Genomic DNA, 17,244 nt, shown 5'->3' with positions numbered 1-17,244 from the left:
CAATTTAATGGTGAGTTGAGGTCGAAATCATTTAATTAAAAGTGAAAAAATAGTTAACTAATCAGTGAAAGTTATACTAATGTAATTTGATTGTTATTTTTTTTTTAATATTTATTTTCAAATTGTTAAAATCATGTAAAAAAAAAAACTCAGATGAATGACAAAATATCGAGAATTTAATAGTTTATCTTGTTATACCTTAAAAGAATACAAAGAAACAAAGCTAGAAAAAAAAACATTTACGATGTAATAATGTGATTAACTATGTTGAAGATAGAAAAAAATATACATAAAATGTCAAGCTTCCCAGAAAAAAAAATCAGTTTTTACTTTTCATGTTTATATAAACATTATGAAATTAAAATACCGAATACTTATTTCATTAATTTATTTTTCACATTTTTTATCAGTGATTTTAGAATATCTCAATTTACCTTCACATGCTTTATGCGGCATGCGACTTACTGAGGCTTATTATATTGTTATAATATACAAGGTTGAAAATTATGCTCTGTACACAAGAATTAAATTACACTAATAATTATTCGTCATGAAAATAAAAAAATAATAATAATAATAATAGCACGCATCACGTGAGACCAAATGCGTTTTTACGAGAAATAAACAAAACGGTACATATTGACGAAAGCAAGAAATCATGCAACCAATCATAACTGCCACCATTTACGATTTTCCATTCTTTTAGCAAGTTCAGTTGCCAAGGATGCAAAGTCTTGGGCACCATTTTGCAACTCCTCAGTACGTTCGTTGAGCAACTAGTTAAAGAAATGGTTAGAAATAAGAAGAAAAAAACACATTTCGGAGAATTCCATCTAAGTTTTAATTTATAGTAAAACACTTTGATTTCTCATAGTACTAATCTTGTGAATGAACCTGGCAATTTAAGGAATATTTCTTTAATTATTAAACGATGTAATTAAGAACCGAAGTGAGAGTTTTATTATTAAAAGGAGAAAACATTTATGACTCATGCAGCTAGGTGTGTTAACAGACTTCAATGGGACCTCAATCATATTAAGATAAACCCGACACTATCGTCTACGTGTTAAAATGAAACATGAAACGTCTGTTTTCAAAGCCTCGTTTAAAATGGATTTTTTTTTGTCGATTCAGCTTTTTATGTTCTTTGAAAAGAAGAGGTTTGAAATTGTGAAAAATAAGATACAGGTAATGGAGAAAGGAGTCACATAATTATATACCTCGAGCTTTTGTTGCCGCTCTACAAGTTTATCCTTTGCAAGTGCAGCTGCTGCCGAGGCATCCTGAAACCAGTGAAAAGTCAAGATATGTGAGTTAAAATGCGTAATTTACAGAGTTTTCAGATCTACGATTTACCCCTGTCCCCGCCTTTCTGTATTTAGCTTTAATTTCTTCAGTTGTTCTAGCTCTTGGTTTCGAGTCTGTGCTTGCATCTTCAAATAATTTCTGCTTGTCGGTTGCTTTCCCTTTAGCTTCAAATAATTTCAGTATGTCTGCTCCTTTCCCTTTATCTTCAAATAATTTCGGTCTGTCCGTTCCTTTCCCTTTATCTGCAAGGCGACCTCAATATTCAAGATAAATCATATGATACTTTCGGGAGAAAATAAAACAATACGATGTACCTCTCTTGTCAATATCGATTTTCTTAGGAGATGAAAAGACTACAAGTTCATCAATTTGAATGTCATCTGTAAAAGATAAGGTACCATTTTAAGAAAATTAAGAATAGTTGGCAGTAGAAAATGTTAAGGACAAACCTATGTCAAGGGAAAAAGGATCTTGGTCATCTACTGTGCTTGAGGAAGACTTTAAGAAAGGAGGACTAGAGAATAATTGTTTTAAATTTTCCAATCTATTGGTATGAACTGCTTCATTTGCATTCTGATCTGCTTTCCCCGCTTTAAGGTTCTTAGCTATATTAACAAAGATACCAGATGCTCCCTATAGCAAGATAAGTTGAATTACAAGTCTAGAAAAAAATAATAATGGGAGAGAACTGCAATCCTGAAAAAGCTAGACCTGTCTTTCATTTTGGTTTTGAGATAGATTTGCTGTAGCATCTACTGCAGCTGCAAGAACTTCATCATGAAGACAAGGAAAAGACTCTGGAATCCTACAAGAATTTGAAAACTCATAATGGAAACCGAAGTTCTAAGTACTAGTGAGACTATATAGATATAATTTTCTCAAGCATTTTTTTAGGGAGGTTGATCACATTTGGCAGCCACCTGTCGGTTGTCCCAGGCTCTTTTTTATAGCAGCCCTCAAATTGGATTTCATTTAACTTGTCATAACTTCATAAGAAGTTTTGCTATGTTGAAACAATTTATCCAATGGTTTGAACATTAACGATAGTGCTCTAAATTGTGGGGTTAAGAATTGACTTCTAATTTCTCAATAAAATGAATATGGTCCGAATAGGGAGGAATGATGAAGTTACCAGAGCTCATTTTCATAGTTCAATAGTGACATGCAAGCAGTTTCATTTCCATTGACCTGTAAAACAATATAGCCATGAGTTGATTATAGAAACAAAACAACCTTGAAATTACTTCATTTTTAGGAACAGCAGGAGTTGCCTGAAACATGTTTTCCTGCACTGTCTGTACAAAATGTTTTTTAAAGAATCCAAAACCATAAAACGTATGGTGGTTTTAATTATTATTTTTCCTTAAAGCAGAAGTATAGATGTTAAAGCTGCTAGATGAAAACTCACAAATGGTTTTATATCATTATATCTAACACCCTTGCACAGTAGCCATTATTTAAAGGACGGTGAACCAGGCCACTTACGTGGTGCTGGAATTCAATGTTTCTAATAAACTACATTCCTTTCCCCATAAATTACACTGTACTCCCCTATAAATTACACTGTCGTCAGTTCTGATAAAAATATACTACACTTTTTTATATGAACATACCTCTTAGTGATGGTAAATAACTATTAAAGACCTTTTCAGTGATATTTTTCTTCTCTAAATTTCAGCGTCAGTGACAATTAATTTTAAAATTATATTATTGATTTTAGGAATTTAGAAGAAATGAAATTTCAAAAACTTTTGGTTTTGGTTTTGGAACTTCACCGAAATCTTAAATTCATCTTTAAGAATTCCAAAGTCAATAATATTTCAATTGTTGTTGAAGATGTACAGAGTCAGAGAGAAAAAAATATCATCCATAGGAAGCTCATTCGCTTTAAAATAGATCAAAGCGTAGCATATATTAATTTATCATAGGAAGTGAGTGTAATTTTTCAAAGTAAAGGGAAGGCAGTGAAATATACATCTCCAAGGCCTAGTGGCAGGGGCACCATTTACCCATTTTTTTACTATTTAGGATTAGAATAATGACGACAGCAAGGATCAAACTTCTAAGTTCTAAATAATTGATTATATAGAGGATTTGACACTATATGAATGGATTTCCCCTTTTGTTCAAGATGGTAGTTGAAAAAGTTCAAAAACAGTTTTGTATCTAACATGGATTATTCAGTGTAATTAGATAAATCAAGTTATATTTCTTAAGTTGTTGTAGTAGTAGCTTGTATAAGGTATGAAAGCTAGTTATTTTAGATCACTGCTAAACTGGAACATTGGTTTCTCTCGCAAGAAAATCTGACAAAGGAGGAAACAAAAAAAACAATAAAAGCCTTATACCACAAAGGGAAAAGGAGCAAATGGAGTAAACAAGAAATTTTTGCTATTAACTGTTTCAGAATGAAACTCAGTTTACTACATTTCTTCCATGATTAACGGTTTGAATATCTTTAAATGAATAAATATATTGGTTAATTGCCCAATTGGTATTCTAGATTAGGAAGAAAGTTGTTTTTTCTCCATTCCTTGATCGAATACGAATTACAAGGCAGAAATATAAAACGAAAACTATACACTAACATAGCAGACTAAAAGGCAAAGGAATGAACTCCTTTCCCTAATCTAAATAAACTAAAAACAGTAGGGATTTTACATACAAATAATCTCTTTTAAGCTAAATAAAGATGAAATCTGGTCCAAATCCAACTAATGGGACCTAGGAACACAGAATCTGCCAATGCCACTTACAGTATACTCTTATTTTATTATTCAGTATCCTACAGATACATAAATATTTTAAAATTTTTCAGATGTGAAATGACATATCAAGCATAAGACAACAGATAGATCATGTAAGTGTTGGCAGCATATAAGAAAATAGCTTCATTGAAAAACATAAAAAATTTCAAACCAGAATAATTTTTCCACTTGATGAAGAACATATTGTCTTCTCCATGTTGTTTTCCAAGTTCCATCTGAGTAATGACATCAAAGAAATTTCTCCCAACACTTCCAAAGCTGGCAAGGACCTGCTCAAAGTGAGATAAAATCCATCTAGACTTATAAAAAAACAGGCGAGTGGGGAATATAACTAAGTGGGCCATGACATCGCAAAAAGCTAGAATAGTACAGCAACAACACAACAATCTCTAGAATAACTACTACAGATTCAGAGCTCAAAAGTATACGATTTCCCCTACAGAGTATAAAGTATGCTTCATGCAGCAACACTGGGACTTTGATACTGGGATGTGGGGTAATCCAAGTCCCAGTAAGAAATAATATAAAATTAACGAAATAATATATAATAATATAATTTATATAGACCATCACAATTTTTTTTAAAGAAACAAAGTCGGAAATTTTCTTTTCTTTTTGATGGGTGGGATTATGTTGACTATTTTCATTTAAATGTGGCTTCACTCATGAACTGAATAGTGTTACTGTTAGGATACAAATAGAGCAGGAGTTAGTTAGAATTAGAATAGTCATGAGTTAGTTATTTGATTTGTAAGGTAGCGGTTAGTGATTTGTAAAGTAGCGGTTAGTGATTTGTAAAGTAACGGTTAGTGGTTAGTGGTTTGTAAGGTAACGGTTAATGATTTGTAAAGTAGTGGTTAGTAGCGGTTAGTGGTCTTTAAATAAAGACTAACTGTTTTAGTGAAGGTGTATTTTGAATTCAGTTTGGTAGACAGGGAAAGTCCAGTGTAAAAGGAATAACAGTTTTCCTTTGTGGATGTTCTAAGTATCAAGTGTAGAAATAATAATACAGAAATTATTCAGTAGATTTTGTGTTCTTGGTTTATCTTTGAGTGCGTTTTCCTTGGTTTGTAACAAATTGGTCCGACCTGCCAGATAAAAAAAAAAGGGAAGTGAGAATGGAACAGAGAACCGTGGCTTTAGAGAAAGTAACCCGCGAACAGGGGAGGTTAATGGTGGAGATGAAGACAGACATTAACAGCCTAAAGACAGATATTACTAGGTTGAAGGAAAGCATGTTGAACATAAAAGAAATGTTGCGGGACATCAAGAAAGGGGGTAGGAGAGAGGAGAGAAATCTGTTAGAGCAGACATAACGTTGAAGGAAAGCCTTTTGGACTTGAAAGAAATTAAAGAATTGCTGCGGAACAACAAGAAGAGTGATAGGAAGTCGGTGGGAGGAGAGAAATCTGTTAAAGCAGACATAACGTTGAAGGAAAGCCTTCTAGACTTGAAAGAAATTAAAAGAAAGAAATTAAAAGAAAGAAATTAAAGAATTGCTGTGGAACAACAAGAAGAGTGACAAGATGTCGTAGGGAGGAGAGAAATCTGTTAATGATGAAGAGAAGAAGACCCGAGATGTGGAAGAAGGTTCAGCAATGAAGAATCACACCATCTGCAGCGAAGAAAAAACCAAAAATGAAGTGAGATTTGCAAGAGAAACATAAATGATGAGGGCAGAAGGAGATGCATCAATAAAGAGAATGAAGACTATGTGCTGTAATGTCTTTTTCTTGATAATCCAATTATAGAGAAAACCAGTAAGAAAGCTGAAGGTGGAGATGCCACCAAGCATAATTTATTCCCAAATTCAGATTTACATAATATGCATAAGAAATCATTGTTGGATCAAGATTTGATAATGAAGGTAAGAACATCAATGACATCAGAATCTTGGAATTTCAACTTACTGGGTTCAAAGACTTTTATACAAAATCCTCTCTCATCCCCACCACCACCTAAACCTCCAGACCTGAATTTGCATGCAGTAGCCAATGGGTTCCCCCCTATAATAGACAATATCACAATACTTTCAGAAAGCGTAGATAAAGAACATGGTGATGAAGATGAGCCACGGAATCAAGGTTCCATGGTTCTAACCTTGAGGACAAGGTTGTTTTTTGGAAGAGTGTATTGTTAGGATACACATAGAGCAGGAGTTAGTTAGAATTAGAATAGTCATGAGTTAGTTATTTGATTTGTAAGGTAGCGGTTAATGATTTGTAAAGTAGCGGTTAGTAGTGATTAGTAGCGGTTAGTGGTTTGTAAGGTAACGGTTAATGATTTGTAAAGTAGTGGTTAGTAGCGGTTAGTGGTCTTTAAATAAAGACCAACCGGTTTAGTGAGGGTGTGTTTTGAATTCAGTTGGGTAGACAGGGAAAGTCCTGCGTAAAAGGAATAACAGTTTTCCTTTGTGGATGTTCTAAGTGCAGAAATAATAATACAGAAATTATTCAGTAGATTTTGTGTTCTTGGTTTATCTTTGAGTGCGTTTTCCTTGGTTCATAACAGTTACCCTGAACAAAGTATAAGAATAATACATATTCAGTGTAGTATAAGTAAGCATTTCACCTTAATTCAATGTCCCCACTTTGATACAGAAGAACCAGAACACACTCTTTTTCATTTTTCTTAAAGATTGTAGTCCAGCAGCATCGTTGTACAAGGTTCACCTTACGAAAGTAGTTACTACTACTACCCTGTAACTAGGAAATTTCATTAACCAGTAAGAAGGAATGGATTGAAATTTGAAGGAAGATGGGTATGAAGTGCAGCACCTCAAACACAAAATTTAAAGTGTGTATGCTCAATTCATTCTCATAACAAAGTAAAATGAGTGAGTTCGATAATATCTGCCCCAAATATGATTTCTCTACGGTAGTAGAACTTTCAACTTCAACTTGTGCATTTTGAGATTGGACGCTAGCTTTCATTGCAGAATCACTCTTCTGAGGTGAGTTGGGGGATACTTTATCAGCGGGTAGGTCAGAAGTACTACCATCTGAGATAAAACAGCAACATAAGTAATAAAACTTTTACAGATTATGATTCAAATTCTCTAAAAAATTACTTGCCTATCATATGCATTGAAATTGCATTTGATTGTACTCTGGGGCTAATTGTCCTACTGCAAACCACATTCCCTGTCACAGCATCTATTGCAACAAAGTGTGCATCCCTTGTCACAACATAGATTAGCCCCATTTCAGGATTGTCAGAAATATCAGATACAGATTCCTGTGTATTACTCGAGCTACTGTCTGAAAATTTTGCATTCATAGAAACAACTGCCGAAGAAGTGTTAGATTCAGTTTTCGTAAGAAACAAAACTGTTGATGAACTGATATCAAGCATAGCCACCTGTAAAGTGGATTAGAAAAATATAAGTTGGAACTCTCAGCGCTAATTTAAATAGCCACTCAACAACTCAATCAGGTGACAAAAAATAAATAAATTCCTTCAAAAGGGGAAAAAATTAATCAATATCTCACCTGCCCATGTTCATATCCAACAATAAGTCTTCTTCCAAGGTTTGCAAATTGTAAGCCGTATACAGCAGAATTTTGAAGGGTAAACACAGCTTTGCAATGAGGTCCATCCCCTTGATGCGTGTCATGAACTGCTGCCCCAATAGAAAAAACCAGGTTAAAGTCTGAATTTATAAATATCAAATCATTTTTTAGCATAAACAGATTCATGAAAAGTAACTTAGGTCATGTCAATCAAGCTATTCAAATTCTTCATGGCAATTAGGGAGCAAATCAGAGAAGCACCTTTTTTTTTATTGACATGGCTTACTGATTAGTATCATGATTACATGGAGAATGCATACATACATACATATGAACTACATGCATATATAAGAAGAGGGATCAAACTATTCCAAAAGTAACTTCATAAGCTTTCTTTCATTTTATTTTAATCTATCAATAAAATGATTTACTTTTTAGAACTACTAGTCAGAGTAACTTTTCCTCCTATATATTTGTGTATGTGTACACATTCAGACTGATTACTGTTCATAACAGCCCAAATTCAAAGCATCAAAATCTAAGGTTGCAAAAATCATGGGAAACAAAGGGGGAGAGAGGAAACTCCATTAAGACTAGTTGAGTATTTAAAACATTTTAGAGTTTAAACCCGAGACTTTAAGCAAACTTATATTAATGTAATCTTTCTCAATCAACTGGAGGCCCCTGAATCCAACTTTACATTTTTTACCTGTCAAACAAATAAAACTTGTACATGTGTTGGCTTTGTTTGTTTATAATAGTTGTCTTTTACCGTACTACACTTTCACTAAACATAGCTTATTCATACACATAAAATTGCATTATGATTATAAGTTCCTGGTAAAAATATAAGTGAGTCAATGTCATTCTTCCTCATACTAGTTGTGTTAGGCATGTTTCATGGTTTCTGTCCACTTGTCTAGATTCTCATTAATCTGGTGGAAGCATTTTCAAGGCAGAAAATATTGGATGATAGATTTATGGGAAACCAGTCATAGTAATATTTCACTTTTATTGTTTTTATTATGACTTAGAAAGTGAACTTTTAAGTCTAACATACCTCCTCATGCCAATAACATCACCGTTTTAAGAAAGTGGACTTTAAGTCCAAATCAAACTTACATGCATGCCAAATCACAATCCAATGCACAAGCCATGTTCAATCTTGGATATATCCATGAGAGATGAAGTGAGAGACTTCATTGACCTTCATCTAGCTCATTGTTACTTTACTATGATGAAGTGACAGTTTCATGGTCCATACGATTGATTCATTGCCAGAATAGTATCCTAAATTAGAAGCTTGGGTGGAGAATGTGTTTATGGAGGAAGGAAATGCTACTATTCTAACCCTCTCTTTGCATGCCTCATAATTGTGTTGCATAGTTGACTCAGCCAAATCATCCCAACGAGCTTGGTGTACCTACATCACTCTAGTTCATCTTGTCCTTCCTAAGATAGCCTCTCATATTCTCTGATACCATCTTAAAAGTGAACTTTAAGCCTTTTAGCCTACAAAACCTACTTTGTAAGATGAGGTTTTGCACCCATCTATATATTATAATTTTGTTCATATATTTCATTGATGTGAGATCTCCGACAATTGCATTATTATTAGGAAAAAACCCTATCCCATGATAGGTAAGGAAGCAAAGAGCTCAAGTTAAATTTCTAGCATTACATCCCAAGTAGGTGCAAAATACTCCAAGACAGAGCATAACTGCAAAGTGCCTCATTCTCCTTTGTCACCCACAAAACTTTGTAAAAAAGATTTAAAAGTAGATCTCCAATGTAGGAAGATATGTCTAACACTCTTCAAACAAACAAAAACTTTTTCCACTACACTTGTCATTACAAGATGGCAATGGAGCAAGGTATATAAAGATTAGCTATTGTTAAAACGATTCAACACTTGAATCAAATAAAGAGAAATTTTGTTTGCAATTCAAATAGAAAACAAAAAGTACCCAACCTTCAGTTCCATTTTCTGTCACGAAATGCAAAGATGTGGTATTTGAGCTTCTTATTAGAACATATAGACGTACCTACATATGTCCACATGATACAATTACCAGCCATTTGAGAGTCAAGACTATTGAATAAAAAGAGAATGAAAAATTCTAAATACTTATATATCTTACAACACCACTTTCATCACCAACAGCGAGATGTAGAGTATCAGGGCAAAAGCCCAATGCTGACACTGGCACACTTGCATTGCCAATTTTAACATCATTAACCTGCCAATTATATATTTCACGTTGACAAGCATGTTTCCAATATGAGTTTCAATAAATATGCAAATGCAACAAGGGTGGAGGTTGGGGGAAAATCACCACTGGATAAAAGATTGTAGATTGCACAATAAGCTGATCACTAACCTCAGATTTGATATCGTAAACAAGTGATAAAGCAGGATATGTGGCATCCCATATCCGAACAGATCCATCTTGGTAACCTGCTATATATATTTGAATGATAGGATGGTTTTCTTTGAAAGGCAGACCCGGAACACCACCACTCAAAGGCCATTTTGTACCAATACTTTTCTGATTTTGTATTGAATGATGCTTTCCAGCTTTAAGAATCTACAGACATTGTTTGCTATTAGTATTGAGTTGTGACAATCAAACACTGCAAGCTTAACATTATACAATGTTTGACAACAGGTTATCAACTAGACATGGAAAAGAAAGAATCTTTAGATCTAATACATGTGCATTACCTTGAACAGGGCTTTGAATGACTTTACATCTTGACATACCACATCAAGCCTTGCAGTTGTCATGTGTGGTTCAAGAGTGGGTACGAGGATGGGATACTGCATTGTGGGAACAGAAGTCTTCTTTTCTTGCTGAGACATCAAAGAAGATATACAATTATTGTCATAAATATCCAGTTGTCCAGGACTTGTCAATACAGATAGCACATTACAAGCTCCCTCAGTATGGCAATCACTACATAACAAAGCCATATCAGCAAAAGAACCATGAAGAGTAACATCAATGCGGCCAGTACACTTTAGATTTTCAATTCCACCGGACCAATCAATGCTCAGAACCTGTAAACATGAAAAGGCCATATTTAATTATCTACATAAAATTTATGAAACTTAACAGGCCACTGAAACTGGCATGACATGCCCAATTTTCAAATCTAATGTAGCGAAAATGAAATACTAATTATAGCAACAATCAGTTTCAATAGAAGTTGTTCTTCAACAAAAATAAAGTAACAATGAACAAGAGATGAACAGTGTTTGCTCCATAAGTTCTCATATACTGTATCAGGATAATAAGATGTATATTATGCCCTTATAACCATAAAAAGCTCAAAGAGAATAAAAAAACACAGATCAATATTAATTTATTGTATTAATCTACGACCGTTTGCTTCCTTTCTTTTTTAATGCGGTTTGTTTTGTAGGAATTGGTCTATCTAATCCTTCAATTGAAGATCTGAAATCGGTCTTTTTTGGCAAAGGAGCATAGATCCTTGACAATGTTTCTCTAACCTCTTCAACCACTGGGATAAAACTCATGCTTCTCCTAACAAGGGACAACCTCACTCAATCTTGCACCCTTAACCCAGTAAGACTACCTTTCTAGGTAGAATTTTGTGAGTACTTGAACTTGGGCACTCATTATTATGACCTTTTTTTGCTGTTAATATATTCAAACACCACAACTATAACCAAAACAAAGGAGTTTTTTTTCTCATCTGTGCATAATCTCCTGCAAATGTAACATCATGATGTTTTTCAATTATTACAATAACTATTAAAAAACAAATGTCAAACAGCCACTATGCATATGAAGCTTACCGTCAGAACTTCTTCCGACCCAATCTCATAGCCACCATAGACAAAAAGTTTCCCACCATTGTTATTGGCCCACCAACGTAGATCAGTAATAGGGAGTCTTCTGTCAGATGATGATAATTGAAGCTTGACAACATCATTCGACAATCTTTTGAGTTGTTGATCCAGGGAGAAGTCAGCACTTGACAAATCCCAAAATATTATATCACCATCTACATAACCAACAACAACAACTGATCCATCATTAGATGCCCAAGATAGAGAGCTTATCTCCTTTTCCTGCTCTTCACGGTCTACTTTATCATCAGAAAGCTGAAGCCTAACGTCATTTGGATAACTAGCCACAATTGTTCTCTTTAATTTGATGTCTTTGTTGTTTCTAATGAGAACAATTCGATCTTTAGAAGCATCCCAGAGTACCATCAAACCATTTTCATATGCAATTAGCAATCTGCAAAATGACAATTTCAATTAAATCAACTAAAACATGAACATACCGAACACATTATATGAAAGTTAAGTTCCCTTAAAATTCATGAAAATATATATACGCTACTATGCACACACTTGTAAGAATGTATCTTATATATGCGTCAATGAATGTTAAACATGTCATAAATTAATTTTGTGATGATGTCTTCAATAGAGTACAAGCAATTAGCACTGAATTTGAAACAAGAAGAAACTCCATGTTGAATTACATCTGGATTAAGTTTATTCTCCATGTTGTATATTTCAAACAAAAGGAAACTCCAAGCATTTGAATTTGAATTGAGAATCCTAAGTACAGTCCGTTGCCACACAACAAAAGTGATTAAAACTTTTCCTTCCCCTAAAAACGTGGCTAAAATATTGCATATATACTTCATTCAAAAATCATTATAAACGAAAATTTTGTCCTATGGTTATAAATCAACCATGTTCTGCGGTCCAATCTATCTGAGCTCAAACTTACTCCCACTCATGATTTAGAAAATGCCTAAATATATGACTATTTAATAGAATGATCAATTAGCCTAATCTGAGATGCAAAATTACCTAAAACTCATGTCTCACAATTCCTTCATAGAACATAAGGAAATCAATTAGAGAAACTTTAAGTATGTTCCTGTCTTGCCTGTTTCCGTCAGAACATGGTTGATGGAGAACTCTGACAACTGAAACATGATCAAGTGACATTCCAGCTGCTTCTGCAAAGGCGAGAAACATTTTGCAACAAGCTAGATGTTAGACTTTGAGAAACTACTTGATTACCCACGCAAAAAAAAGTCTAAATTATATATTAACAACAAGCTTATGCCTAGCTAGGAAGTAGGAACTTATGTTACATTTATGACATACCAAAATAATCTGCTCCATTAAAGAGATTTCGTTGAATATTATCACAAGGTTTACTAAGTTGATTAATAAAGATCTATAGAAATTTAAAAAAGCATCAATATGATGCAATATATTAAAAGAAGTACACAAGAAACATCGCCATGAAGTACTACATCATTAACGTGATAGTCAAAGCTTTTACACCTTTTGGTCAAGCAATTCCTTAACATGATATAAAAGCCTCTCTGAATAAACCATCAAAAATTTAATTTCAAGATAAGATAGTTTTGAATCTGACTTTAATTACAGCTTAAGCCTAAATGAATTTGGCGAAGGGGTATATTAAAGATTAATAAAAAATCTTATGTCATCACCTAACAGCTTAAAGATTAAGTCAACTGGTTATAGAACATCTGTATAAAATTTCAGGTGTGGTAATAAACATACGGCCCTAAACGCAGTCTCTGGGTGCACATCACCCATGTCAAGAAAGTTGATAGATTACACCAAGCATGCAATAAAAACTTTAGTGCACAGCAACAGGGTCATTTCAAAATTTGGGGTTAATGGGTTCGGTTCTGCATCCAGAGAAAGTGGCCCTATATCTTAGTCAGAAGTTTGGATCAGAAAATTCTCTCCCCAAACACTGTTAAGCTGGCCACTTTAGCAGCTGCAAAAATACTAGTCATACTTCCAACTCATATGGTATAAATGAGTAACGAGAATGTGTACTTACCAGATATAACATTTGTGGGAACATAATAGGGCAATATTTTAATTTTTCTGTCTTCCGAATCGAACATCAACACATATACCATCCCATGCTCAGTTCCAACATACCTGAATTTCAATAAGAGGGTAAAATTTCTATAAACCTATTTACAAAGATTTTATTAGAAAAAGTAGCATGCAAATGCAGACAGAAAATTATCTGCACAAGTATTTTACATGTAACTGGTGCCATAAATAACAGAGAAAGTAGTTATGATGGATTCCCAGTGCAAGGCAGAAGCAATTTGTTTGCTTTTCAAATCCCAAACCTGCCATTAGCAGAAACATACTGAGCAGGCTAGTGAAAGAAACATAAGAAAGGAAACAACTAGGTATAAAAGTTAAACATTGTTAAACAACAAAAGCATTAAAGGAAAGAACGCTCATATGCCAAAGTGATCTGGTTTTAGTCCCTCATCAGCAGTAAAAAAAACACTTTTTCTGTTAAAATGTAAGAACTAGTAACGAATTAAATTTTTATAAGGATTAAAATAGAATATCAAAATATTTTGGTATATCAAAAACATATTTTACTGCAAACAGTTTTAAAGCATATTCGGAGGGTGCCTGGTCATATAGACAGTTTAAAAGAACCCTACTAAACTTGTAAGGTACCTGTATTTCATTATCATTTGAGACGCTGGCAAGAAAACCTTGGTTTTCCAAGAACTGTGAGAAAAGTTCAAAAAGATAAGATATAATATTATTCATGAAATTCCTCAGAATCATTTCATTGGACTTCTAAAGTTTAACTAATGTACAACACTACATGAATAAACATGCAAATACATGCCATACCCACACATAGTGGCATACACATGGATTCTAGAGATGCTAATATTCAAAGAAAAAATGCAAAACAATATCGGAGTAATAAACAATACAAGATTAAATGACTGATAGACATCACTCTTTAGTTTCAGGTTTCAACGTTGGTCCAAAATTACAAACCTCTAAATTCTTGAAGGATGCTTGCTTGGGAGAGATCAGAATCCCTTCAATATTGTCGCCACCGAACACCTTTATCCTGCCATCGCTACGAGAGGGAGGAAAATGCTAAAGTCAACTAAAAAGCCACTAATCGAAACTGTCTAGCTCTCGATATCACAGTGCAGTAACAAGTTATTGCTAGTAACTACTGTCTAGCTCTCAACGCCACAATGTAGTAATAACTACTGTAATATTCTAAAAAAACAAAAAAACTTCTGTACTATATTGCTGTTCCTATATCTAAGCTAATAAGCTACTCCTCAATCTTCACAACAATGGAATGATGAAATTATGAATGGTTAAAAAAAAGAACATAGTTAAAAGTAATATTTCATAGGCACACAAAACATAAAAACTTTCCTCCAATAACAAGATAAAGTGCACAACGTATTATTTCATCAACATGTTCCAATAACATGCATCATATATTTAAAAAATAGTCAGTTGTTTAACAAAGGAATTTTCCATTTCGACATTATTCGAACGGAGAATTCCAATAAGGCGGAAAACATGAAAAGAACGCGTTGTTCCAACGCAAAGCCAATAACACAACCAATAATAACTCACAGTGTTCCAATTGCTAATAGGTTTTGGATGTGATCAAAAGCAAGAATAGACGCGGTAGATGGAACGCCATAGTGAAAAACAACTCGTGGATCAAAATTTCCCGACGGAACACTGCCGTGCCCCACGTCCTGCTGCTGAGCGGCGCGAAAAACGCTCAGAAACAACATCAGTTTCAGGATTTGTGTTCACATAGAAATATAAACTCAAAATATGAATGCACTAGTCAACCAAAAAACAAAAGGCTCCTTAACATTGAGCACCGGCATTCGTAACCACTACAAGGAAAAAATCGAAGATGCTAAAATCTGCAATGAGCGTGAATAGCGTTTGTTTATGGCGGAAATTGAGCACGTACCTGAGGACGTTGTTCCGGTGGTAATTTGTGGAATAATCGAGAGAACATTGTTGAGAACGATCAATCCAAGAGCTTCTTCTGGCTTTCGTATTCCGATTTTCTGTTTCTTGGTGCTTCTGGTGCCGTGTGAATCACCAGTATGGTGCACCGTGCAGGTCTGATCCTCCCCGTTTTCTTATTGAAATGGACGGTGATGCCAAACCTTAAGGGTCACATGGACCGTTAGATTTCAACCTTTAAAGTTCAAAGATAATTTGGGGATCTGATCTGACGCCGGAATACCAAGTAGTATTAGTAACACGAAATTCGAAAATTAATACCGACTCATATAAGCCACTTTGTTTTTTCTCTTTTTACCTCCTTTCGAAATAAAAGAAAACATGTCTTCTTTAAAAAAAAAATTAGATACGCATTCTTAATATAATTTCCTTACAATATTACTCATATAATTCTCAAACTAATTATTATAAAAACTGATAAATTTATCGTAGACAGTAATATTAACACAGTTATTTTTTTAAAAGTATAATGTTCACTGGCATCTAATCTTAAATCACTGCTAGCGTGATTTCTGTGGTATTTATTGTAAAAATTATTAAACTTATTCTACAAGTAGTTCTAAATTGTAAACTTTTTTTAACATTTCTAATATATACCAGTTCTATCTTCAGATGTAAGAATGTCGAGTAACCGACAAAAAGTTAAATGAAAATATTTTGCTTTTTATTTTTATGTTGATTTTGAATTTTATTTTATTTTTAGAAATATAGTTCGTTTAAAAAATAATATTACAAGTGCATTGAATTAGCTATTTTTAAAATTGTTGACACAAAGTTTAAGAAAATGAATACGATGATTTCTTGTTGATTATATGATTATATGGAACACATTCGACGATTAATTTTTGTAAGAGGGATAATTTGATTTGGTTATTATGTAAATAGAAACTTATTTAAATAAATTCTTCATATGACGGTAAGTATAGTCTTTAACTTATATAGAAATCGCATATATAATTTTTTTTCTCTCTTATTATAAATAAACATAGCATGTATAAGTGCTTATATGACGAATTCTATAATCATATTGTATATTAATACACAATACACACATAAAATATTTTTCAAAATATTTTTATTATAAGATTATGACTTGTAAATATATAAATATTAACAATATAAGGTTCAAAATTATATTTTAAAACCCTTCACACTTTCCGACACTGTATGATCATTTGCTCGTTTACGTAATATTGTCATCGCAGTTCAAACACAACAAGAATAGTATGGGTAAGCTAATGAAAAGAAATTTCATAACATATCTAATTCATGCAAAAAGAGTTCATCAAACTAATCATTTATAAACATTTCTTTAAATGTTGTCATATAAAATTTCAATATCAATTTCATCATTCATATAGACCTCACATGGATTTATTTTCAATCACAATCATTGAATTTCATTTCAATCTCACTTTGTCTTTTGGAAGACTCATTAAGTGTACTCCTACCAAAGACTAATATCTGATCCAAATATTACCAACAAATCCAAGAGAAAGGATCAAGGTAAGTTCAAACATTCAATGTTGATATTTACAGCGGGATCCAGTGTGTATGAACTTCCTCTCAACTTCTCACCACCTGATATCTTAGTCTATATGACTTAGTTATCAGTGAAACTAGAGGATCTCTGTTAAACATAAGTTTTTCATACTTAATGTCATCAAACAACAACTCATACATGATCCCAAATGTATGACATCAATTTCATACAATTCTCATCATTCATATATAATACATATCATTCAATCACATAACATTTAAAAATTCATAC

At 33.4% G+C, this 17,244-nt stretch overlaps 1 protein-coding gene and 1 long non-coding RNA gene across 7 annotated transcripts; one reads left to right on the top strand and one right to left on the bottom strand.

Moving 5' to 3' along the window:
* Positions 1-497: 497 nt before the first annotated feature.
* Positions 498-15,701, bottom strand: LOC137823895 (lethal(2) giant larvae protein homolog SRO77). 6 transcript variants are annotated; one of them, XM_068629212.1, is made up of 24 exons: positions 15,412-15,701; positions 15,057-15,190; positions 14,451-14,535; positions 14,115-14,168; positions 13,677-13,768; positions 13,465-13,568; positions 12,526-12,598; positions 11,412-11,859; positions 10,314-10,649; positions 9,970-10,176; positions 9,730-9,828; positions 9,561-9,633; positions 7,568-7,695; positions 7,151-7,436; positions 6,854-7,077; positions 6,648-6,775; positions 4,228-4,345; positions 2,441-2,496; positions 2,020-2,113; positions 1,758-1,941; positions 1,623-1,688; positions 1,357-1,550; positions 1,221-1,283; positions 498-776 (listed from the first exon to the last, which is right to left on the bottom strand). In XM_068629212.1, exons 1-24 carry the CDS (start codon positions 15,457-15,459, stop codon positions 669-671), a joined length of 3,402 nt encoding a protein of 1,133 aa, XP_068485313.1. In that variant the 5' UTR covers positions 15,460-15,701; the 3' UTR covers positions 498-668. The 6 variants fall into 6 exon arrangements, with proteins under 6 accessions (XP_068485313.1, XP_068485312.1, XP_068485314.1 ...); XM_068629211.1 differs by having other exon boundaries at positions 7,568-7,698; positions 15,412-15,591; XM_068629213.1 differs by having other exon boundaries at positions 7,568-7,698; positions 15,057-15,187; positions 15,412-15,587.
* Positions 1,152-10,782, top strand: LOC137823896 (uncharacterized). The gene is made up of 2 exons (XR_011083178.1): positions 1,152-1,309; positions 10,323-10,782. It is a non-coding gene; the product is annotated as an uncharacterized lncRNA (long non-coding RNA).
* Positions 15,702-17,244: the final 1,543 nt, after the last annotated feature.

Source organism: Phaseolus vulgaris, chromosome 8 (assembly GCF_000499845.2).
Source record: "Phaseolus vulgaris cultivar G19833 chromosome 8, P. vulgaris v2.0, whole genome shotgun sequence".
NCBI classification, from domain to species: domain Eukaryota; kingdom Viridiplantae; phylum Streptophyta; class Magnoliopsida; order Fabales; family Fabaceae; genus Phaseolus; species Phaseolus vulgaris.
This window is presented reverse-complemented; position numbering and strand designations above follow the sequence as displayed.

Excerpts from the sequence above, each read along its gene's own strand:
- LOC137823895 (XM_068629211.1), bottom strand. The coding sequence starts at position 15,459 with ATGTTCTCTCGATTATTCCACAAATTACCACCGGAACAACGTCCTCAG. Across the intron at positions 13,769-14,114 it reads CAAATGATAATGAAATACAG|GTTTGGGATTTGAAAAGCAA; the intron begins GTACCTTACAAG and ends TGCTAATGGCAG. Across the intron at positions 11,860-12,525 it reads CCATGTTCTGACGGAAACAG|ATTGCTAATTGCATATGAAA; the intron begins GCAAGACAGGAA and ends GTCATTTTGCAG.